Source organism: Denticeps clupeoides, chromosome 13, assembly GCF_900700375.1.
Source record: "Denticeps clupeoides chromosome 13, fDenClu1.1, whole genome shotgun sequence".
Lineage (NCBI taxonomy): Eukaryota > Metazoa > Chordata > Actinopteri > Clupeiformes > Denticipitidae > Denticeps > Denticeps clupeoides.
In genome coordinates, this window is record NC_041719.1 from 11,502,167 (window position 1) to 11,520,954 (window position 18,788).

The 18,788-nt window shown below is 43.9% G+C and overlaps 1 protein-coding gene across 1 annotated transcript in view; it reads left to right on the top strand.

Moving 5' to 3' along the window:
* The window catches only part of nos1apa (nitric oxide synthase 1 (neuronal) adaptor protein a), a 69,985-nt gene that overhangs the window by 39,471 nt on the left and 11,726 nt on the right, over positions 1-18,788 (top strand). Inside the window, exons 6-8 of the mRNA XM_028999777.1 lie at positions 3,385-3,520; positions 4,679-4,836; positions 15,116-15,277. Coding sequence (XP_028855610.1) covers positions 3,385-3,520; positions 4,679-4,836; positions 15,116-15,277 — 456 coding nt within the window. The remainder of the gene's footprint in view (positions 1-3,384; positions 3,521-4,678; positions 4,837-15,115; positions 15,278-18,788) is intronic.

Below are 18,788 nucleotides of genomic sequence, written 5' to 3' on the forward strand. Positions count from 1 at the left end.
CTATCCATCTGCAGATCTCTATCTGCTGCCAGGACCTTTTTATTACATGTTTATATTTCATCTATCTACCAAGTAATATTTTCTTTTGTAAAATATATATATAATCCTGATTCAGTTTCTTTATACAAACCTTATACCTTAAACCATATTTATGTAAAACCCTATATTTTAAAGGAGTAGGTCTGCAAATATCAACTGATAGTGATAATAGTTTTTAATGAATATCAATAAATATGGCCCCAAATATAACATCTACTCTAATAGAAGACTACTGAAAATATATATATAAACGGATTAAAACATTTTCATGGAATTTTAGCACAGCACAGTTGGTAGGTACTGAGGCCTCAGGCCCTTAATCTGAATCATGCCTTTTCATAAGCTGCTGTATTAGTCTTCCCATTCACTCTATGGAGGAGAGAATTACAAAGAGCCGCCTTGCATCTGTGGTGACATTTCAGTTCAGCACAGTCTCATATCCAGCAGACACACTCAACCTCACTGAGCACACCATTCTCCCAGTCCTGTCTATGGTGAATGCTCTCGGTGGGATGAATGAATCTTAAACCAGTCTATTGTCCCTTTGGACCTGGTGCAATAATAAAAGCCTGGGAGCGAAGTTGTCTACCAGATCAGTGGGAAGACTTCATGGTAAACCCCAGGGAATCTGTGTTCCAGGAAGAGGCAGGTTTAATTGCCCTGTCTTTATCAGAAGCTGCTAAATGAACGTGGTGGCCGTGGGATTAAAACCGGGCAAGCGCTCAAGTTGCCTGTGGCATTTTAATGGCCCCTACATGGTGGCGGAGGGGTCCGGGGAGGCCAGTCTGAGAGGTGACGTCTGGACACACGCCAACATCCATTTTTTTTCTTGAAAAAAGGGCCAAATGACCATTAGCCCCCCACACCCATTGCAAATAAGAATTGGGCCTGTTATTGTCCCTCCACACTTTTATAGAGATTTAGTAAAACTGGGTCAATTAGATACAGATCAGGATGGGCCCATTTAAATGCTTCTAATTGGACTTGTAATCTCCAAATTGCTCTACGCAGACTGTGACCGACCAAGATGGCCAAACACGACATTTATAGCTTGTTTTCCGAGATCCCATTATCTCGCTCAACTGTGTCGGATACAGTTTCTTAATGCATTCCTGTTAATTTCAGTGCCATTTTAAATTCATAGGAACCCAGTGCTAAGAACAAGTTTTTTTCTCCCAACTTGTTGGCAAAATGACCTGGTGGGTGGAGGGTTTGAGTGTAAAGCAGTCGGTGATTATGGCGGACAGTACATGAGCCTGTCCCAGGACCAGGTGCTTTGCTTCCAAATTCAATTACAACTCACCATCACATTCTCACGGCCCCTCGGTGGGGAAATTACATAGTGTTGCTCCAAGGCACAGTCCACTAAATTAGTCATGTCAGAAGATTCAAAAATAAGTGTGGGTGAACCAAAGGAGGAGTTTGGCATGAGCTCTTGGTTGGATTTCTTGGAATTGGTCAGTATACTGGAGCAGGATGATACAGGCCCCATTCATTTCAGTAGGGCTTCACTGTGCTTTGCTTATGGGATGGATCAGAAAGAGTTGAGAAAAAACGTCATTAACAATAGCCCACAGTCAAATGGAAATTTTGCAACAATGATTTCTTGCCTCTTGTTTCCAGTTTGCACATTTTCACATATGCATATCAAGTAATGATAAATTCATTGGACAGGGAGCAATGTGATCATAAACTAAACCAAATTATCATAATAGAGACGGAAAACTGAGAGCTTATCATTCTGTAATAAGGGGCCCATACCTAATTATGTTTTAAATGTACATATGTTCGTATTTATTTATATTATGCAGATATATTAAGCAATTACATTTTAATACATTTTATGTACAAATACATTTTAATTGCTTATGCCTATAGATATGTTATATTGCATTATTTATATAAATTATTTTGTTTCTGTATATGATGCACTTTTTTCAGTAGATTCTCAATGATGTAACCTAAAAGTATCACAAATGTATGCAAATTCAAATTTTACTTTGCAGTGAAATGCTTGTGTGTCTGCTTTTGACCTCAATATTGCAAGTTTTCAAGTAAAACAAATATGCAAATATTGCAAACAAACAAACATTACAAACAATAATTTAAGTTTTTAAACATGAAATATATGTAACAAGGTTTAATATATGTATATAGTCATATAACATAAATTAATGTATTGTTTAATTCACAACTTTCATCGGCACTGGAGCCAAATCAAATCCTCAGTCCAACAATTGACTCCAAAATTTTTTGCACTGCAGATACAATTGTACCTCATTCTCCATGTAAGTGAGAAGGTGCTTAGGTTCAGTTAAACAAGGTAAAATTGATCCATTGCAGGGGTAATGCACTTCAGAGTTTGGTGCGCTTATTGACAGACGTTGCAAATGGAGCAGCGTAACGACCGGTTCATGACAGAAAAGGATAAAAACACAGTCTCCGTGAGCCCATAAGCTCAGCACAAAGGTGTGCAAAGCAATTACATCCAGAAAGCAATCCTGTAGCCCGCCTCTTGCCTGGAAATGAGAGACCTTTGTGCCTGCCATTGATTGTATGTAGCAGAATGTGGATGTGGAACTCGATGCCTGTCCCATACTGAAGGCAACGACTTTACTAAATTAGGGAGATTCTGGCACATCATTCTGGGGTGCGCACGGCAGAGACAATATTCGGGCGCCCATAGCTGACACGCCGTGGCACTCGGGGAAGTGAATGTCATCGGCAGAAATCTGATTATCATATGCCCAGGGAAATGCCCTTGAATATTAATGAGGTTCCTCGCCGTAGCGGATTGTTCAGTTATGCACCTGGCCATTTATCAGCTCCTAACAAAGGCTTTCACGCTGTGTGAGGGCATCTGCGGCCTGCCCTGGATAGACAATTACCATTTATTTGTCTAATAAATGATGACATCTCTTGACCAATGACATCTATTGATTGTGAGACTAAAAGTTAGTCTTAAAAAGCTACAAACTCCAGATGTGCCCGTCACATGGCTCCACGGCCCACAGAATATCAAAAAATGGAAGTTGGCATGCAAAGTTTCTGAAATGTGATGGCGCCTGCACCTGGCTGTGGCGGCCACTTTCTCTGCCAGGGAGGCATAATGACCCCATGGCTGCCTGTCCCTGGAGAGGTGGACCCTGCAGATGCTGACTCCTCTAACTGGGCTGGTCTCGTGCCAGATCGGAAAGGCTGTTTGCTTCCCCATTAGACTGATGGTGTTTTATCACGAAGGTGAACTTGGCACATAATTCTCCCTAAAAGAAGATCTTCCTTGTGACGCCCCAGCAGATGTGGCTGGTGCATGGGAATGACGGCGTCTCTTCTTCTGTTATTCAGAGCCAGGCCATGCGGATAGTGAGGACGGTGGGGCAGGCCTTTGAGGTTTGCCACAAGCTGAGCCTCCAGCACACCCAGCAGAACGCTGACGGCCAGGAGGACGGAGACAGCGACAAGACCTGCACGGGAGTTGCAGGTACGCCCGCCGTTCCCTGCCACGCGCGCGTCCGTAAGTTGTTCAATTACGGGTGTGCAAAAATGAATAAAATCTCATTCCACGGTTCTGTTTCTTCAAACCACGATGGAAGATTCTAGAGTGCTTTATAGTCAGTCCAGCAATGTACACAGTACACAGAGGGTGGAAACAGTGTTCCCTGGAGCTTATGGTGCAACAATCTGTAACACAAGACAAGTCACAAAGTGCAGATAAGCCAGGACTGTGCAAACCTAGACAAACTAGTGCAAGTAGGCAAAAACAAAAGAAGTACACTAGTGCAAACATAAAAATATGGAAGGGATTCATTAAGTCGTTTTATGAGTTTTATATTTGTTTTTGTATTAAGATACTGTACGGTGTTTGCCACAGTAACATGCTTTATGTATTAAGGCAGTTAATCACTGGAAGGTAAGTGCATGGAAATATTTATATATAGTCACAACATGTTCATTTTAAATTCTCTACAACGATCGGAATGAATGAGCGTTTAAGGAGCCCCCGTGATGCGATTATTAATAACCGTGGGCATTTCCTTTTGATCTTGGACGAAGGTAATGAGAAAGGGAGAAGAGATGGTGCGAGAGCGTGTGCGTGGGTGGGTGGGTGGGTGGGTGGTTGTGCCGCTCCTTTGATGGACTATGAAGCAGCTGAGTGGTATCAGATGGGAGCTGGTGACTCCATCCCCACGCTGCCTGGGCCCGGGGTTTCAGGGTGATTATCTCGACACCTTCCGCTCTCCGCCTGCCTCCAGCGCTCCACGCCTTTCAGATGCAGATGAGCGCGCTCACCCACACGCGCCACCCAGGCACTCGAGAGGCTCCTGTCACCCGCAGCAGCACAGCTCGGCCCCGCGGCCAGGGCTCCGAAGTGGGCACGGTCCCGGTATTTTCCAAGCTAATTGTTTTGGTTAGTGGCGGCATGATGAATTGGAGTGGGCCGCGGCGCACGTGCGGCGCCTGACTGATCCGCAGTGTGAACGCCTCAAGCCCAGAGGAACAAAGCCGCATGTTCCTCCATTCCCGTTCCTTCTCCCGGTGCCTCCCCCTTGCTTCTATGTCATCTTTCCGTTTTTTTAAGACAGTCCTGCTTATCCCGTGTCTAGCACAGTTCGCAGTATTCTTCTTTTTTTCCTTGTAGACCGCGAGTTGACCGGCGCGGAGAAAACCGTGGCAGAGGAGACGGACATTGACGCAGAGGAGCTGCCGCTTCCTGACAGCACCGCAGATGAGTTCACCCGCGGGGTCACTGATCTCGACGCGACGAAGAAAGATGAGGATCACACTAAGGATAAAAAGGTACCCTGTGCTTTCTTTCCCCCAGCAATATGCCAATATTCTCCCCCTCTTTTTGGATTCGCATTCAGACATGCATGGATTTACCGGGTTTCCTGATATACATGCAATTACTGGTGAAGTGAAGAAGGTCTAGGGGGGCATTTATCAGGCAGCAAATGAACCGTCACTCCTTTAGTTTGTTTTTGTGGGAGGTTGGGAAAACTGTCTGGAGTAAGGATGTGATTGAGATTGACAACTATGAGGCTCGAATACTGGGTCTACAAAGCTGGTGACCAGGTCATGGGCTCCAAAGGCTCGTTGAAGCAGAACTCACCGAAGAGCTGCTACCTTTAGACAAAAATGTTCAAGAATGTTTTTTAATGCACCTAAAGAAGGGTTTACGGTGTTGATATGACCTCTGATCTCAGCTGCCTCTAGACCGTTAAAACTTGATTTCCTGTGTTGTTTTTATTGTAGTGCATTATATAATGTGTACAGCACATCGAGACAGCCAGGGTTGTTTATACGTTTGCTGTATAAACTTGACTTCAATCAGATTCAAAGCTTCAATTCAAAACTTGCTGGAAAGCAAGCAAGTCTGATCCATAATTTGGAGAAAAGATATGGATTTGCAAAATGATCATGAATGGATGAGTGAGTTCACTTCAATGTGGTCCTTGGCACTACGCTCAGCATTAAAGATTATGTTCAGTTTAAATATTCCCACAATCTGGTAATTCCATGTGGCTTTTGGGGCCTTAGGGCCAATTGGCGACATTGATGTGCTCTCATTTCAGGAAGCTGGAAATCAGGGATTCTAGTCACCTTCTCCCGATCTAACCTGGACAACCCGTGTTGTGTTGTAAATGCAGGGTTCAGGTTGGACTGAAGATGGTGTTTTTTTTAGTTCTGATAGAAAGCAACCAACTGTGAAAAGCTGTAAATTGCCAGTGTTATAAAAAGGCATTTTTCTCCCCTTCTGTGGCCATTCTCTGTCAACTGATGGATTACATGGCAATGAATCAGGACACATGCTTGACACCACTTCTGGAGGTGCTGTTGCAGACTTGACCTCTTAGTTATACACTGCAGATTGTCGGGGATCTGACGGAGGCTGTAGCCGGCGCTCAGCTTCGGGCTGTGTGATTATTATTGGCAGAGCTGAATCATTTTTCTGGTGCTGAAGTTATTATATGCTTGATTAACCAGAGGTTTGTGTTGAGATCCAGTCAGGAGAATCCTTTGATTGTCCATAATCTTGACAACACAGTGTGTGTGAGTGCAAAGTGTTCTTTTTTTACTCTTCAGCTGTGTAAAATGTCACTTTTGCATTGGGATGTGTTCTGCTCTTGTTTTTAATTATTTAAAGTATTTCTATATTCCACGCTGGAGATTATTTTCCATTTCATAAGAAGTCAGAGTTGTGGCCCTGCTCTTCATACGCTGGTGCTGAATTAGTAATGAAAATTGTTCAGCTCGGTTATTGAGGCTGCCCGGTCCACCAGGCTTCCTAGCACTTCTCACCATCATAAGATGAAATTTCAGACCACCTCTGGCATTTTTAATTTTATTTTTATAATGAACTGTCATCCAAAGATTTTTTTTTTACCATGACTTTAAAATGTCCAATGCGGCGCCAGTTAGATTTTCCTTTAAATTGATAAATGTGGTTTTGCTAAGAAAAAAAACTAGACATGCTGAAGCCATTTCAACCCCACAAAACTTGGAAAGCGACAGTAAGTGCTACGCCCAGAAAAAAACACAATTTCAAGACTGAGAAAGTTACTTGCTTGGCTATGGGCTGTGTTCAATAAAAATGGCTTGAATTGCATTTTATTAAATTTTTTTTGTTAAGTGTTTCTGTGCATCTTTACACTTTAGCACTTTTCATTTTATAGTAGTTGCAGACTCTTCAATTAATTGATGTAAAAATAAAGTGCCTTTTGTAGATTAAATTTAGCCCAGATTACATTTCAGTCTTTGTCCAGTCACTCCCGGATTTTGCTGGCCTCCAATGCACTTGAAAGTGAAGTGATTGTCATTGTGATACACAGCAGCACAGCAATCGGTGACACAACAAAATGTGTCCTCTGCTGTTTACCGTCACCCTCGGTGAGCAGTGGGCAGCCATGACAGGCACCCGGGGAGCAGTGTGTAGGGACGGTACTTTGCTCAGTGGCACCTCGGGATCGGGATTCGAACCTTCTGATTATTCCTGATTACTGCCAGGCCACCACTGCCCCACATGCTAAATTAAGTACATCTCTCATGCTTCTGGTCTGTGCGCATGTGTGTGCATGCATTGGAAGTGGAAGAACTCCATTCACAATAGATGATGTTGATTGGTCAAATTCGGGGAAAGGTTTGGTTGCAGTTACAATAAATTCTCGATGGACTGGTGGTGTATCCTTAACCAATAGGCCGCTTTTTTTTTTTTATTACAATTGCTTCAGTCAATGTTTGCTGGACGAATGGATTATGTGAGCTCATGGACAACTGAATGATTTCCCAGTGTGGATGAATAAATAATCTGTCTCTTCCATTCTATATGTTGATAGAACTGTGACTGTGAAGTTTACTTTACTAGCCACCACCAAGTCTACATAAATCAGTTTTTATAACATTGACACTGAGGTTTTTTTTGACAGTACAAGTTTTATGTGAATGAATGTTTCACATGTTTCAGAAATGAAGCTGCTAGATTATGACTCATGCTTTCGTCCATTTATGGTCCTATGAATTATGTTATTATGAATATTTATATTTGGAGGGGGTGCTGTCTAGCCTTAAGGGAAGGAAGTGTCTGACCCACTTCAACTCATTTAGCTTCTAAATAGCATCTGCATCGCCCTCGAGAAGCAGGAGCCCATGAAAAGCGGCTCTTTATTGGGATAACATTTCTCCACTGGTCCTTGCCAGGTAAACACAAACACAATAGAGCTGAATCACAGTTTGACATTTTGCCACAAACCATAAATTGCAAACAGCATTTTCACGAGTAAATGGTTTTAGAAAAAGAATGTGCAGTTTGAGGCAGTTTTTAATCATTTGAAGACATTTTATGTAAACAAAAGCTAAGGAAGCTGCTCTCCAGCTTCGGTGGTGAACCAGTAAAGAAATATTAATTCAAGGATTAGTCACAGTTTTTTTTTTTCTTTCAGTGAGAGCAAGCAAACACAAGAACAGTGCAACGAATGTCAACCATTTCAGGACGATGACAGCCTTAGTTTCTAGTCACACGTTGTTATAAACTTGACTTCAAATGGAAGGTACTACGTTACATCAGAAGGACACCCGAGTGAAGAACGAGTGGATAATAAACACACTTCATGTCCGCCACAGAGCCACCGCGTGTCACCCCCACCCCACTTCCACCAGCTGACAGGCCGAGTAACAGACATGCTCGCCTTTTTTTAAACGGCCTCATTAGTGTTGCAGGGGAGCGATTCAACTCTCTGCGTGGGGGGACTGTGCCGGCATGAGGGACATGGAGAGGAATGACGGTTCGGCGTGATTCAGAGCTGGCTTCCACCCTTCATCCATCATGTACAGCCACAAAAGATTTCTATATTTACTGCGAGGTGAGCAGACAAAAGCACTGCCTTAACATGAACCTTGCAAGAGTGACGTCTGTTTGGCAGCGTCTCCAGGAGGATGGGTTCTCAGAAGGACCCTCCACCTTCAGGACTTCTTCCTGTACAAATGGAGATCGTAGATAACTCATCTATGCAAAGACAAACAACACCGCACCACTGTGTGTTTTTTGTTTATGCCAGAGGGTGGTAGTAGCCTAGTGGGTAACACACTCGCCTATGAACCAGAAGACCCGGGTTCGAATCCCACTTACTACCATTGTGTCCCTGAGCAAGACACTTAACCCTAAGTTGCTCCAGGGAGACTGTCCCTGTAACTACTGATTGTAAGTCGCTCTGGATAAGGGCGTCTGATAAATGCTGTAAATGTAAATGTAAATGTAAATACCTCATAACCTGGATGAAATGCCAGGGCATTTTAATGAAATAATTATGATGAAGCAATTAGATAATAAGGCTTATCGATACATTTTTTTGGTCAATTCTGTTACATTTTATTAGCAGTTTTGAATTGAAATAGCACAGTTTTAATTACAGTACACATATTAGTGCACATAATTATGACATTTTCCTTCTTCAGCAGAACCTCCCCTGCCTGTGGTAATTAGTGCACGGTGACGGGTGGGGATGTGTTAATTGCCAACATACAGTTAAATCCCATAATTACTTTTTAGTGATGTGGCTGTGAAGAAGCCAGGTGGGATCAGAGTGGCTGAGAATCAGAAAGCACATTTTCAACCGCTTAATGGATTTCTCTGCAGCGTTCCTTAGCACACACGTTTTACTCCACCATCCATTAGTTCTGCCACCATAATTGTGAGGGCAGGGGGGGGGTCTTCTTGGTTAATGCCCTGCAATCTTTTCATCTCAGACCCACAGCTAGCTTCATTCCACGGCAGCAGCTTTTCAGTTCTAGTTTCAGTCTCTTCTCCCTCCACACGTCTCTATTCCGCTTTTCCAACCTTCCCCCTCGACATTGTGGATTTGCCCTCGGTGTTGTTTGTTTTTGTCTTCCTTTGAGTTAGTTGAAAGCCGCTCGCTTAGCGAACTGCCTACTTTTGCCTCATTATGAGCAAAAGCACATAAACGAGAGAGCAACAGTGTGACGGAGACGAGTTTGTTGCGTACGAGCGGAAAAGTGACTAATACACAGCCCGCCGTCAGCACGGAGAGGAGCGCAGGAGAGAGACAACCTGTCAAGCCTTCCCACAGTGCACCTCATTACCTTCCAACTTTTTCTGACAAGGCCATCATTCATACACTACCCTTCCCTCTCCTCGCTCTCCCTCGGCTGACCCAAATCCTGTCCGGGGCTGCCGAGGAACTGTGACCCGACGGTAACTGGTGGAAAGTACAGAGCACGCTGATGGAGGGCAACGTTCATGGGGTGTGATTTATACATATGATATAGTTTTTACTGTAATAGAAAATGCATAATTTAAGATGATCTTCATTTTGTAGGGCACACAATCCCAGGCCGAGTGCTCAGGAAATGGTCTTTCATGCGACTAGACACTGTACTTTTAGGGATTCATTATTTAATTGTCTTCAAATGGCTTATTTTTAAATTAGAATGAGTAGAATATTACTAGAAATGTTATAGTGCATGAGCCAATTCCAGAATATTATTATGGGGCAAAGTTACCATAATGATGGTTGATCATTTTGGAGCATTTTGCATGTTGGTGTTGTTGTAGGTGTTGCATCATAACTATTGTTAATGTAATCTTGAACATTCATCACCACATTCAGAAACGTTTTTTTTTGCCACTGTCACTGTAGGCTAGTGTATACAGGATGTACATTATTATTATTTACAGCTTGAATTGTTCCTGTTGGCCATATCAGTCTGAGAGGTGGCAGATGGGTGTGGCTAGTAGGCTGTGGTCATTAACAGTCACCCCTGCAGCCCCCAGTAGTACAGGGCCGGAGTGGTGAACTGCTACTCTGGCTCATTGTCATCATGCAGATGCATTGGCAGCTCCTCCAGCTCTCCGTTTCCCTGCACTCGTCCATCTCTCCCTGCTGCGGCTTCGTTTATTTGATGGCTGACATAATGGGCAGGCCTTCCCGTTCACGCACTCATGTCACACCGCTCTCACATAAGCAGAGGCTGACAAACGTGTCAGCATTCCTTCTCAAATTGACACTGTCCTGACACCACTCACCAAACGTCAGTCACATGTTGCTCAAGCGGCCATCTTGCTGCGTTCGGATCTTTCAGGATCTTGACCGGACTATTTGTCTTTAGGATTTACAAGACTGCAGACTCCCCTCGCAAACGAAACTCAAGCTATGTTGCCCACCTGTGTTGCCACTACTGATTGTGACAGTTCCTGATGGCCTATGAAAAAAGAGCCCAAAGACGTGCATGTTACACAAACCTCCAACTCTAAATTGGGCCTGGTTGGTACGCTCAGACTTGGTAGTCTTGGTTTAGGACTCCGCCGTATTGCTTAAAATGTTTTGGAGCAACGACCAATTACAGGCTGTTATATCTTGACAGATTCAGTAGTGCTTTCTCTCATCGACATTGTGCACAGTGCTGGCGGCTTTCATGGCTGCCTGTTTGAAGGACTGACTCACTAAATGGTAAATTGTGGTCCAGAAAGAATTCAGTCCAAATATAACTAGTTTCTGAACAAATTGTATTTTTCAGTATTGTGTTTTTTTAATCATGCCCGCAGATGAAAGGGAAAGTGACGTGATTGCCATTGTGATATACAGCACAGCACACGGTGACACAACGAAATGTGTCCTCTGCATTTAACCCTTAGTGAGCAGTGGGCGGCCATGACAGGCGCCCGGGGAGCAGTGTGTGGGGACGGTGCCTTGCTCAATGGCACCTTGGTGGATCAGGATTCGAACCTTCTGATTACGGGGTCGCTTCCTTTACCGCTAGGCCACCACTGCCCCCCTGCACCACGATACAGTCAATCAATACAGTGCAGCTCTTTTTGTAATGGTATTGTAGCAGCTGCTCTCTTAATCCAATATATTTGTCTGGCAGAGATAATCTGCACAAACCTATGTGTGCGCTGGATTAGCCACAAATCCCCTATGATGATCACGGCTGTCCAAGGCATTCAACTATTTCAAAGATCCTTTTTCTTTATTGCTTGAAAATGGTGGCCAGCTTCATAATGTGGAACGTCCTTCTTGAGCAGTTTTTCCATTAACTGGGTTCACCTGGCAAACGAATTCTCACACATCTCCCGAACCTGCTTCCGCCCTCGTAGGTGCAGCCTGCACTCATTTCATTACCAATTATCGTTTCACAATTAACATTTACATTTACAGACTTGTCTAGAGCAACAATCTGAGTGTCTTGCTCAGGGACACAATGGTAGTAAGCGGGATTTGAACCCGGGGTCTTCTGGTTCATAGGCGACTGTGTTACCCGCTAGGCTACTACCACGCATTTAACAGTTTAGCTGGATGTATAAAATACATGCCTTCACTAGTTTGCTGTCAGCACCAGTAGTACGGGACGTTACTCAGCACCAGTAGTACGGGGCGTTACTCAGCACCAGTAGTACGGGGCGTTACTCAGCACCAGTAGTACGGGACGTTACTCAGCACCAGTAGTACGGGGCGTTACTCAGCACCAGTAGTACGGGGCGTTACTCAGCACCAGTAGTACGGGACGTTACTCAGCACCAGTAGTACGGGGCGTTACTCAGCACCAGTAGTACGGGGCGTTACTCAGCACCAGTAGTACGGGGCGTTACTCAGCACCAGTAGTACGGGGCGTTACTCAGCACCAGTAGTACGGGACGTTACTCAGCACCAGTAGTACGGGACGTTACTCAGCACCAGTAGTACGGGGCGTTACTCAGCACCAGTAGTACGGGGCGTTACTCAGCACCAGTAGTACGGGGCGTTACTCAGCACCAGTAGTACGGGACGTTACTCAGCACCAGTAGTACGGGACGTTACTCAGCACCAGTAGTACGGGGCGTTACTCAGCACCAGTAGTACGGGGCGTTACTCAGCACCAGTAGTACGGGGCGTTGGTCTTGTGTAATGTTCCCTGATCGTGTTCACCTGTGTATAATTATATAAATTGTATAAAGCTATCCTGTTCGTGTCTGTTCGCTGTGATGTTTCCCCTGTCCTGTGACGTTGTGCGTATGAGTCCGCCGTCCTCGTCATGTCCAGCCCAACGTGACAGACGTATTTGTGAATATGACTAGATCACCCATCAGAACATTTTATATTTGGTTTGTTAGTGGCCATTCTCTTCTTAGAAACATTTCTCAATTTAACTGGTTTGCAGAGCAGAAAACACTCCTTCTTTTAAACATTTTTTGCGCAGCCTCGCCGTCATAACAGTTTTTCCCTCAATGTCCGTGACTATTAAACTGGGCAGTAACCGCTGCATTGGGTGTCAGGCGCCCCTAATCCGGCGTGTTGGGGAGAAGCTCGCGCCATCCACGCGCCTGCAAGTCCGGTTTGTGCTCAGGTGTCGGCGCGTTGGTATTCTGCAGTGGCAACTGATGTTTACAAGGCGGCGTTCCAGAGCGCCTCCTCGATAACCGGCTGCCGGGACGATACCTTTCATCAGCATGCAGCCTCCGACCGCGGGCTGTCCATGCTCCCGCATGCAAATGCCACCGAAAATAAGAGGAGCCGCGATGCGTTCTGCAGACGCTCCACCTTCATCAACACCTCCCGGTGTGTGTTGCCTGCAGATGCCCAAACGAAGGTCATTTCCACAGTAATAAATATGGCCACGGTGAGCCCTGATGGATATGGCGGAGGCTCTCTGCTACACATCTCTGCAGACGTGGCGTGAATGAGGGCAAGGGAGGAGCCTGGGACTCGTAGCTGTAGGCCGTTCTCCAGCCCGTGACTGTGTAAATTAGGCAGTGGTGCGACTCACATACTCCGCACTTCACACTGGGATAAAGAGAATTGACACCATGAAATTATTCCCATCTCGTGACTTCTCGGCATGGCAGGGGTCAGTTCTGCCCGCCGGCATTACCATATTTTCGTTGCCTGGGGGAAATAAACAGCTCAGGCATACAGGGAAATAGGACCAATTCGCCACAGCTACTGTGGCCTCTGAACCCCGCCTTCGCCAGATCAGATGGTGCCGTCACTTCCGTCATTGACCAGCACACTGCTTCACTAACCAGCACAGCAGTGACCTTTCTTCAGCACCCCTTTCCCGACCCGGAGCACCAGCTGCTGTTCCCGGTTCAATCCAATCCACACTGAAATTTCAGCCAAGCTCTCTCAGCCATCTCCAATACATCCGACACTCTCGCTCAAATCAAACAGTAATGTAAACTCCTTTTGATGCTATTGAATTCTGAAGATGGACCTCTGCTGTGTGATTATATTATGGAGATTCATGCCACTAATATTTTAGCTGGAGTGTGAAGGAACCCTAGTGTGATGGACAGGTGGAGGAATGAGATATGAAGTGGTGTTAAGTGCACAAGAAAAATGTTCACCACAAAATCTACCCAGCACGTGTCTACAGTATCACTGCAACCAAACCTGTACATTTAAATATAGACGAGTAAATTTGCATTAGTATTTTACATTTGTACCTGCATTGTTAGTATTTATAGTATAGAATTATATGGACCATGTATAGAGTATAGTATAACTTAGTGCTAGTTTAGTATAGCATTAAAAGACCATTTTATTAATTTTCATTATTATCAGGCTTATAACTAATCCTGAAATTTTAATGCATTATCTAGTTTAATGTAATCATATATATGATAATATATACTCATATAACATCCATCCATAATTCCAATGCACTTTTAGTTGCTATTGCTGAGAAACAAGCCTAAATATATTAACTATTCTTTGAACCTAACAGCAATTGAAGTGCATTTTTGGTTGCTTGCGTGATCAGGGGGTGGGAAACCGATCCATTAGCAGAAGTGGAGAAAACCATAGATCCGTTTAGCGCTCGTGCTAGTCAAAGTAAAGTAAAGGAACCAGTTTTAGTCCATTTTTAGCCCATTTTACAAGGCTAAAAAGGGTTGACAACATAAATGTATGCCTTTTTTGTTCTCCTCAGACTTAAGTTCAACTATTTTATTTCTCCCCCCCAAAAAAATACATTTTTTTGCATAAATGTGACCAGTTTTATTACCAGTGACTGGTAAAACATATTTAATGGGAAAATATTAAAAGACAATATTCAAAAAGTCTGCCCTCAGAGAGTCCTTGTGCCGGGATGGGCTCCGCCAGCCATGACTGAGGACTGAGTAGTTGGCGAAAGTGAGGGAATATTCAAACTGATTACCATGGTCTTGTTTTTTTCTGACATTTGTCTGAAAACCAACCATGTAAATTAACCATGTGATCTCATCTACCTTAAACTATTGCAGTAGGAATATGTTGTTAGAATGGCTAGTGCTGCCACTGTGTCCTAAGCACAATCAGCTTCCAAATAAGCAACTTGGCTCAAGTGTACGTTCATTACAGCAGCACAGCAGCGCTGGATCATTACAGCACCACTGGATCCTGCATTGTTTATGACAGCCGGTGTTTTTCCCGCCCTGTATTTACCATTCTGTATCACTGCTGACAAAGTGCTGTATAATTTAGCAGAGCGATCAATGTTCTGCGCTGTATATTGCTGTGTGTGCGTCTTCACAGCCACATTAAGAATAGATGTTACGGGTCCTCCCAGTTTGTATTTACCCTGTAACATGTGTGGGTTTTCTCTCCAGGTATCAGAAGAGCCCTCCATCCTGCTGGCCACCCCCAAACTGCTGCTCCCCTCGTCCAGCCAGCTGCCCGCAGGATCCCCGCTTTCGGTCCACCACCAGATCCAGTTGCTTCAGCAGGAGCTCCAGCAGCAGCAGCAGCAGACTCAGGTGGCCGTGGCCCAGGTGAGGAGGCGTTGCCGTGGTAGCATGTTGTTTAGAATTGCGTCCCACGGTCCCTTCGTAGACCTCACCCTGCAGAGTAATTAGGTGTTGGAGCGGACCCGGGTTGTTCCCTTGTAGCCTGACGTGCACAAAGCATACAGTGAGCCTGGCTGCTGGATGGAGGTGTTATAGGGATCGATGTTTTCTCATGGGTGACAACTTACCACAAGCAAAACAAGGCCCCACAAAAGTGTAGATGTGGGTGGTGTAGTAATAATGTCCCCTGGTAATTATTCTCTCACCAAATAGTAATTTACATGTTTTTATGATATTAAGAATTCAGAGGTAAAAATTGAATTGAATTCTTTCCAAGATATTCTGCATAGTCTTATCCTTTCCTTACAACTGGCCATTATAGATCAATATAATTATCATTCATATAGACATTGATTTCATTTGTTTTAATATCCGGTAACATGCTAAATGCATTTGTTGCATAATTAACAGTGATTGATGATTTTTTATGCCAGTTTCATCCATACCAGCTAAGTGATTTAAAATTATTAAAATGTAATCAATAACATTTACAGCATTTATCAGACGCCCTTATCCAGAGCGACTTACAATCAGTAGTTACAGGGACAGTCCCCCCCTGGAGCAATTTAGGGTTAAGTGTCTTGCTCAGGGACACAATGGTAGTAAGTGGGATTTGAACCCGGGTCTTCTGGTTCATAGGCAAGTGTGTTACCCACTAGGCTACTACCACCAATAACATCTAACCATCATGACATTAGAGCTACACAGTTTTTGAAATGTTTCAAATTTTACTTTTTATTATTTGTAAAATAATTTTATTTAGTCTTTCTCCTTTATAATTATGCACAACTCGGTATAAGGTGTCAGACAGTTTAGGATGCACATTCCCTCATTACACTAATACCACCAATAAGTGATTCAATCCAGTATGTTCTAAATGGTTTATAGGAACAATGGAAATGTCCGAATAGTCCAGAATAGACTCTGGTGTCATGGTGGTCTGAGTTCACTGGGTGCTTGGTTTTATTTTCTAGTTGGTTAGCATATGAGGCCTGTTTCTCTGTTCATTCTTAATTTTACTTACTTTTCATGAAAAATACCACTTCTGTGCTGTTAAAACGAGGATCAGACTGATAACATTGACACGCCCACCCTGCTTTCACTCAAAGCTCTCCTCGGGTGCCACTGAGCCCTCGCTAGGAGTCCACAGGGAAAGTCGCGGTTTCATGACAGGGTCTCCCTTCAGCCACCTTCGACCCTGCATTGTCTGGCCCAGAGATGTCCCATGCTGTTTACTGCTAATATGCTTCTATTAGGGAGAGCGGCAAGGAGGCTTATTCATCTCCCTCTCCAGCTGTTTACGGTGCCTCTATATACCAGCGGCCATGGAGCAGTCAGCATTATTTCGAATCTGAAAGGTGGCAGAGATGTCCTGGGAGGGCTGGGGGGGCGAGGAATCGAATGCTGACAGTGAGGGAGCGTTGGACCCATGGCTCCAGCTGGACATGGCCTCCCCTCCTCCCACCACAAGCATGATTAGAGACATTAGCGCGCCCGAAGCAGATGCAGGCGCACGCAGAACAGAAGACACGAAACAAGATGCCGATTTGTTGCCTGCGCTGTGATGTCCCACTTCACGGTGAAGAAGCAGGCTTTGAAGTGCTCTATCAAAGCCGTGCGAGCGCACCGATGCCAGTTTATTAATTTATTTAACCATTTGTTGGGCTTTGGCCCTTATCCTGAGGGGGAATCAGTCACAGATGAAAAGCTGTGTGTGTGTGTGTGTGTGTGTGTGTGTGTGTGTGTGTGTGTGTGTGCATATGTGTATGCCTATGTGCTTTTTGCAACCGAAAGACTGCACTCAGTGAGTAGCCCAGTAGGCAATAGGAAGAGCAATTTTAATCGGCACACCCCCGTAATGCTGGCTGCTGAGTGTTTCGTTAAGATTAGGCAACAGTTCTGATGGTTTTTTATTTTATTTTTTTTTTTTGTAGAACCGAATTATTTGAGACGTGCACCACAGTAATGAGGCCAGAGAGATTTTGCAGAACTTCTTCTGTTCTTCAGCAGTGAACCGGTTCATTTTTCCACTTTGTAGGTTAAAGGCAGAGCTGATGGTTGGTAAAAAGAGTTCTTATTAAGTGCTCTAAATTAATTACTCTTCTCAGGACAAGCATTTTCATCTACAAAGAACAGATTATTCTTTCTTATGTCCAATCAGACACATTCATCTGCAAAGCCCATGGGGGTATTTAATTAGCAGACCTCATTTATAATGCAGTCAGTTTAAGATGAACAAACCTTTCTTTTTAATGTTTTTTATTTCAGTGAAATAACAAGTTCTCAGATGCTTTTTTGTGTTAGTTTAGCAGTGAAGGAAGTGGACAGCTCAACTTCACATGGCCGTGTGCTTATTCTATGGTGCTTTCACCATATTCACTTACACCTCACTGTGCAAACTTCAAAAGAATTGGTATGTAAGTGAAATGATACCAAAATGATCCAGTGGAACGTTCACCATTTTTCCTGTTATGTGACTTTATTAGGAAATCGGTTGTCCAAGCAAATAGATTTTTACTCTGATCTTTCAAGATCTCGAGGTATTTATCTCAGTTTTGCAGAGATTGTCTCTAACACCAGTGTGGTTTTCATTATGTTCATTATATTCTGTGTGTTCTATTAAAACCGTGCCCCGCGATTTGATTTGTGACCTGTTGTATAAATAATGTGAATAATCGTTTATCCACAAACATCCTGGACATTTGAAAATGTTAATGCTTTATGGATTAGTAAAGCCTTGGAGACTGTGGTGTGGCCTGTGTAGCATAGATAAACTGTCGTCTCTTACGTTTAACAACATTTGCGATGTGTTCTGGATGGTAAATTCATTTTTATTACACATTTCTGACGTGTCCATAAAGAGTTGTTATTGTTCTCTTTGTCCTTCAGACAATAATTTATCTGCCTGTGAAAAACTCCTGGCCTTGTCCCCGCAGATCGTTCAGCTGGGCTGCATTTACACCCATTGATGTCTTGCAACAAGAAACAGCTCTTTCCTTTCGATTGGATGATTCAGCCCTGTCAAGGAGTCAGGCCTTTTATTCTGGCCTCAGCGCGAAGTGCTGAGTCTGATCGAAACACACACTCTTACGTAAAGGATACACACCCCTACATGCCGGCAGAGGAATGCTGGGGGGAGGTGGGATGGGGGGGGCGTGTTTCAATGTATGCAGAGGAGTCTGAAAATCCCTGTCTGAAGAGTTCCCAGTTGAGATTCGCTTAGTTTAATGACTAATGAGATTTCAACGTGCTTGTTGTTCTCACCTGAAGTGAGGAAGGCTATAAGCGTGTTGCATTAGTATAGCTTCAAAGGGATGCACTTCAGCGAGATTCAGTCTTTCTTTCTTTTAAATAACTTTTCTGCCAGGTTCTCTTCGGTGCTCTATTTAAATTGAGTTTCATAACCTGCGAATTAATTCTCCTGGTAAAGATCTGC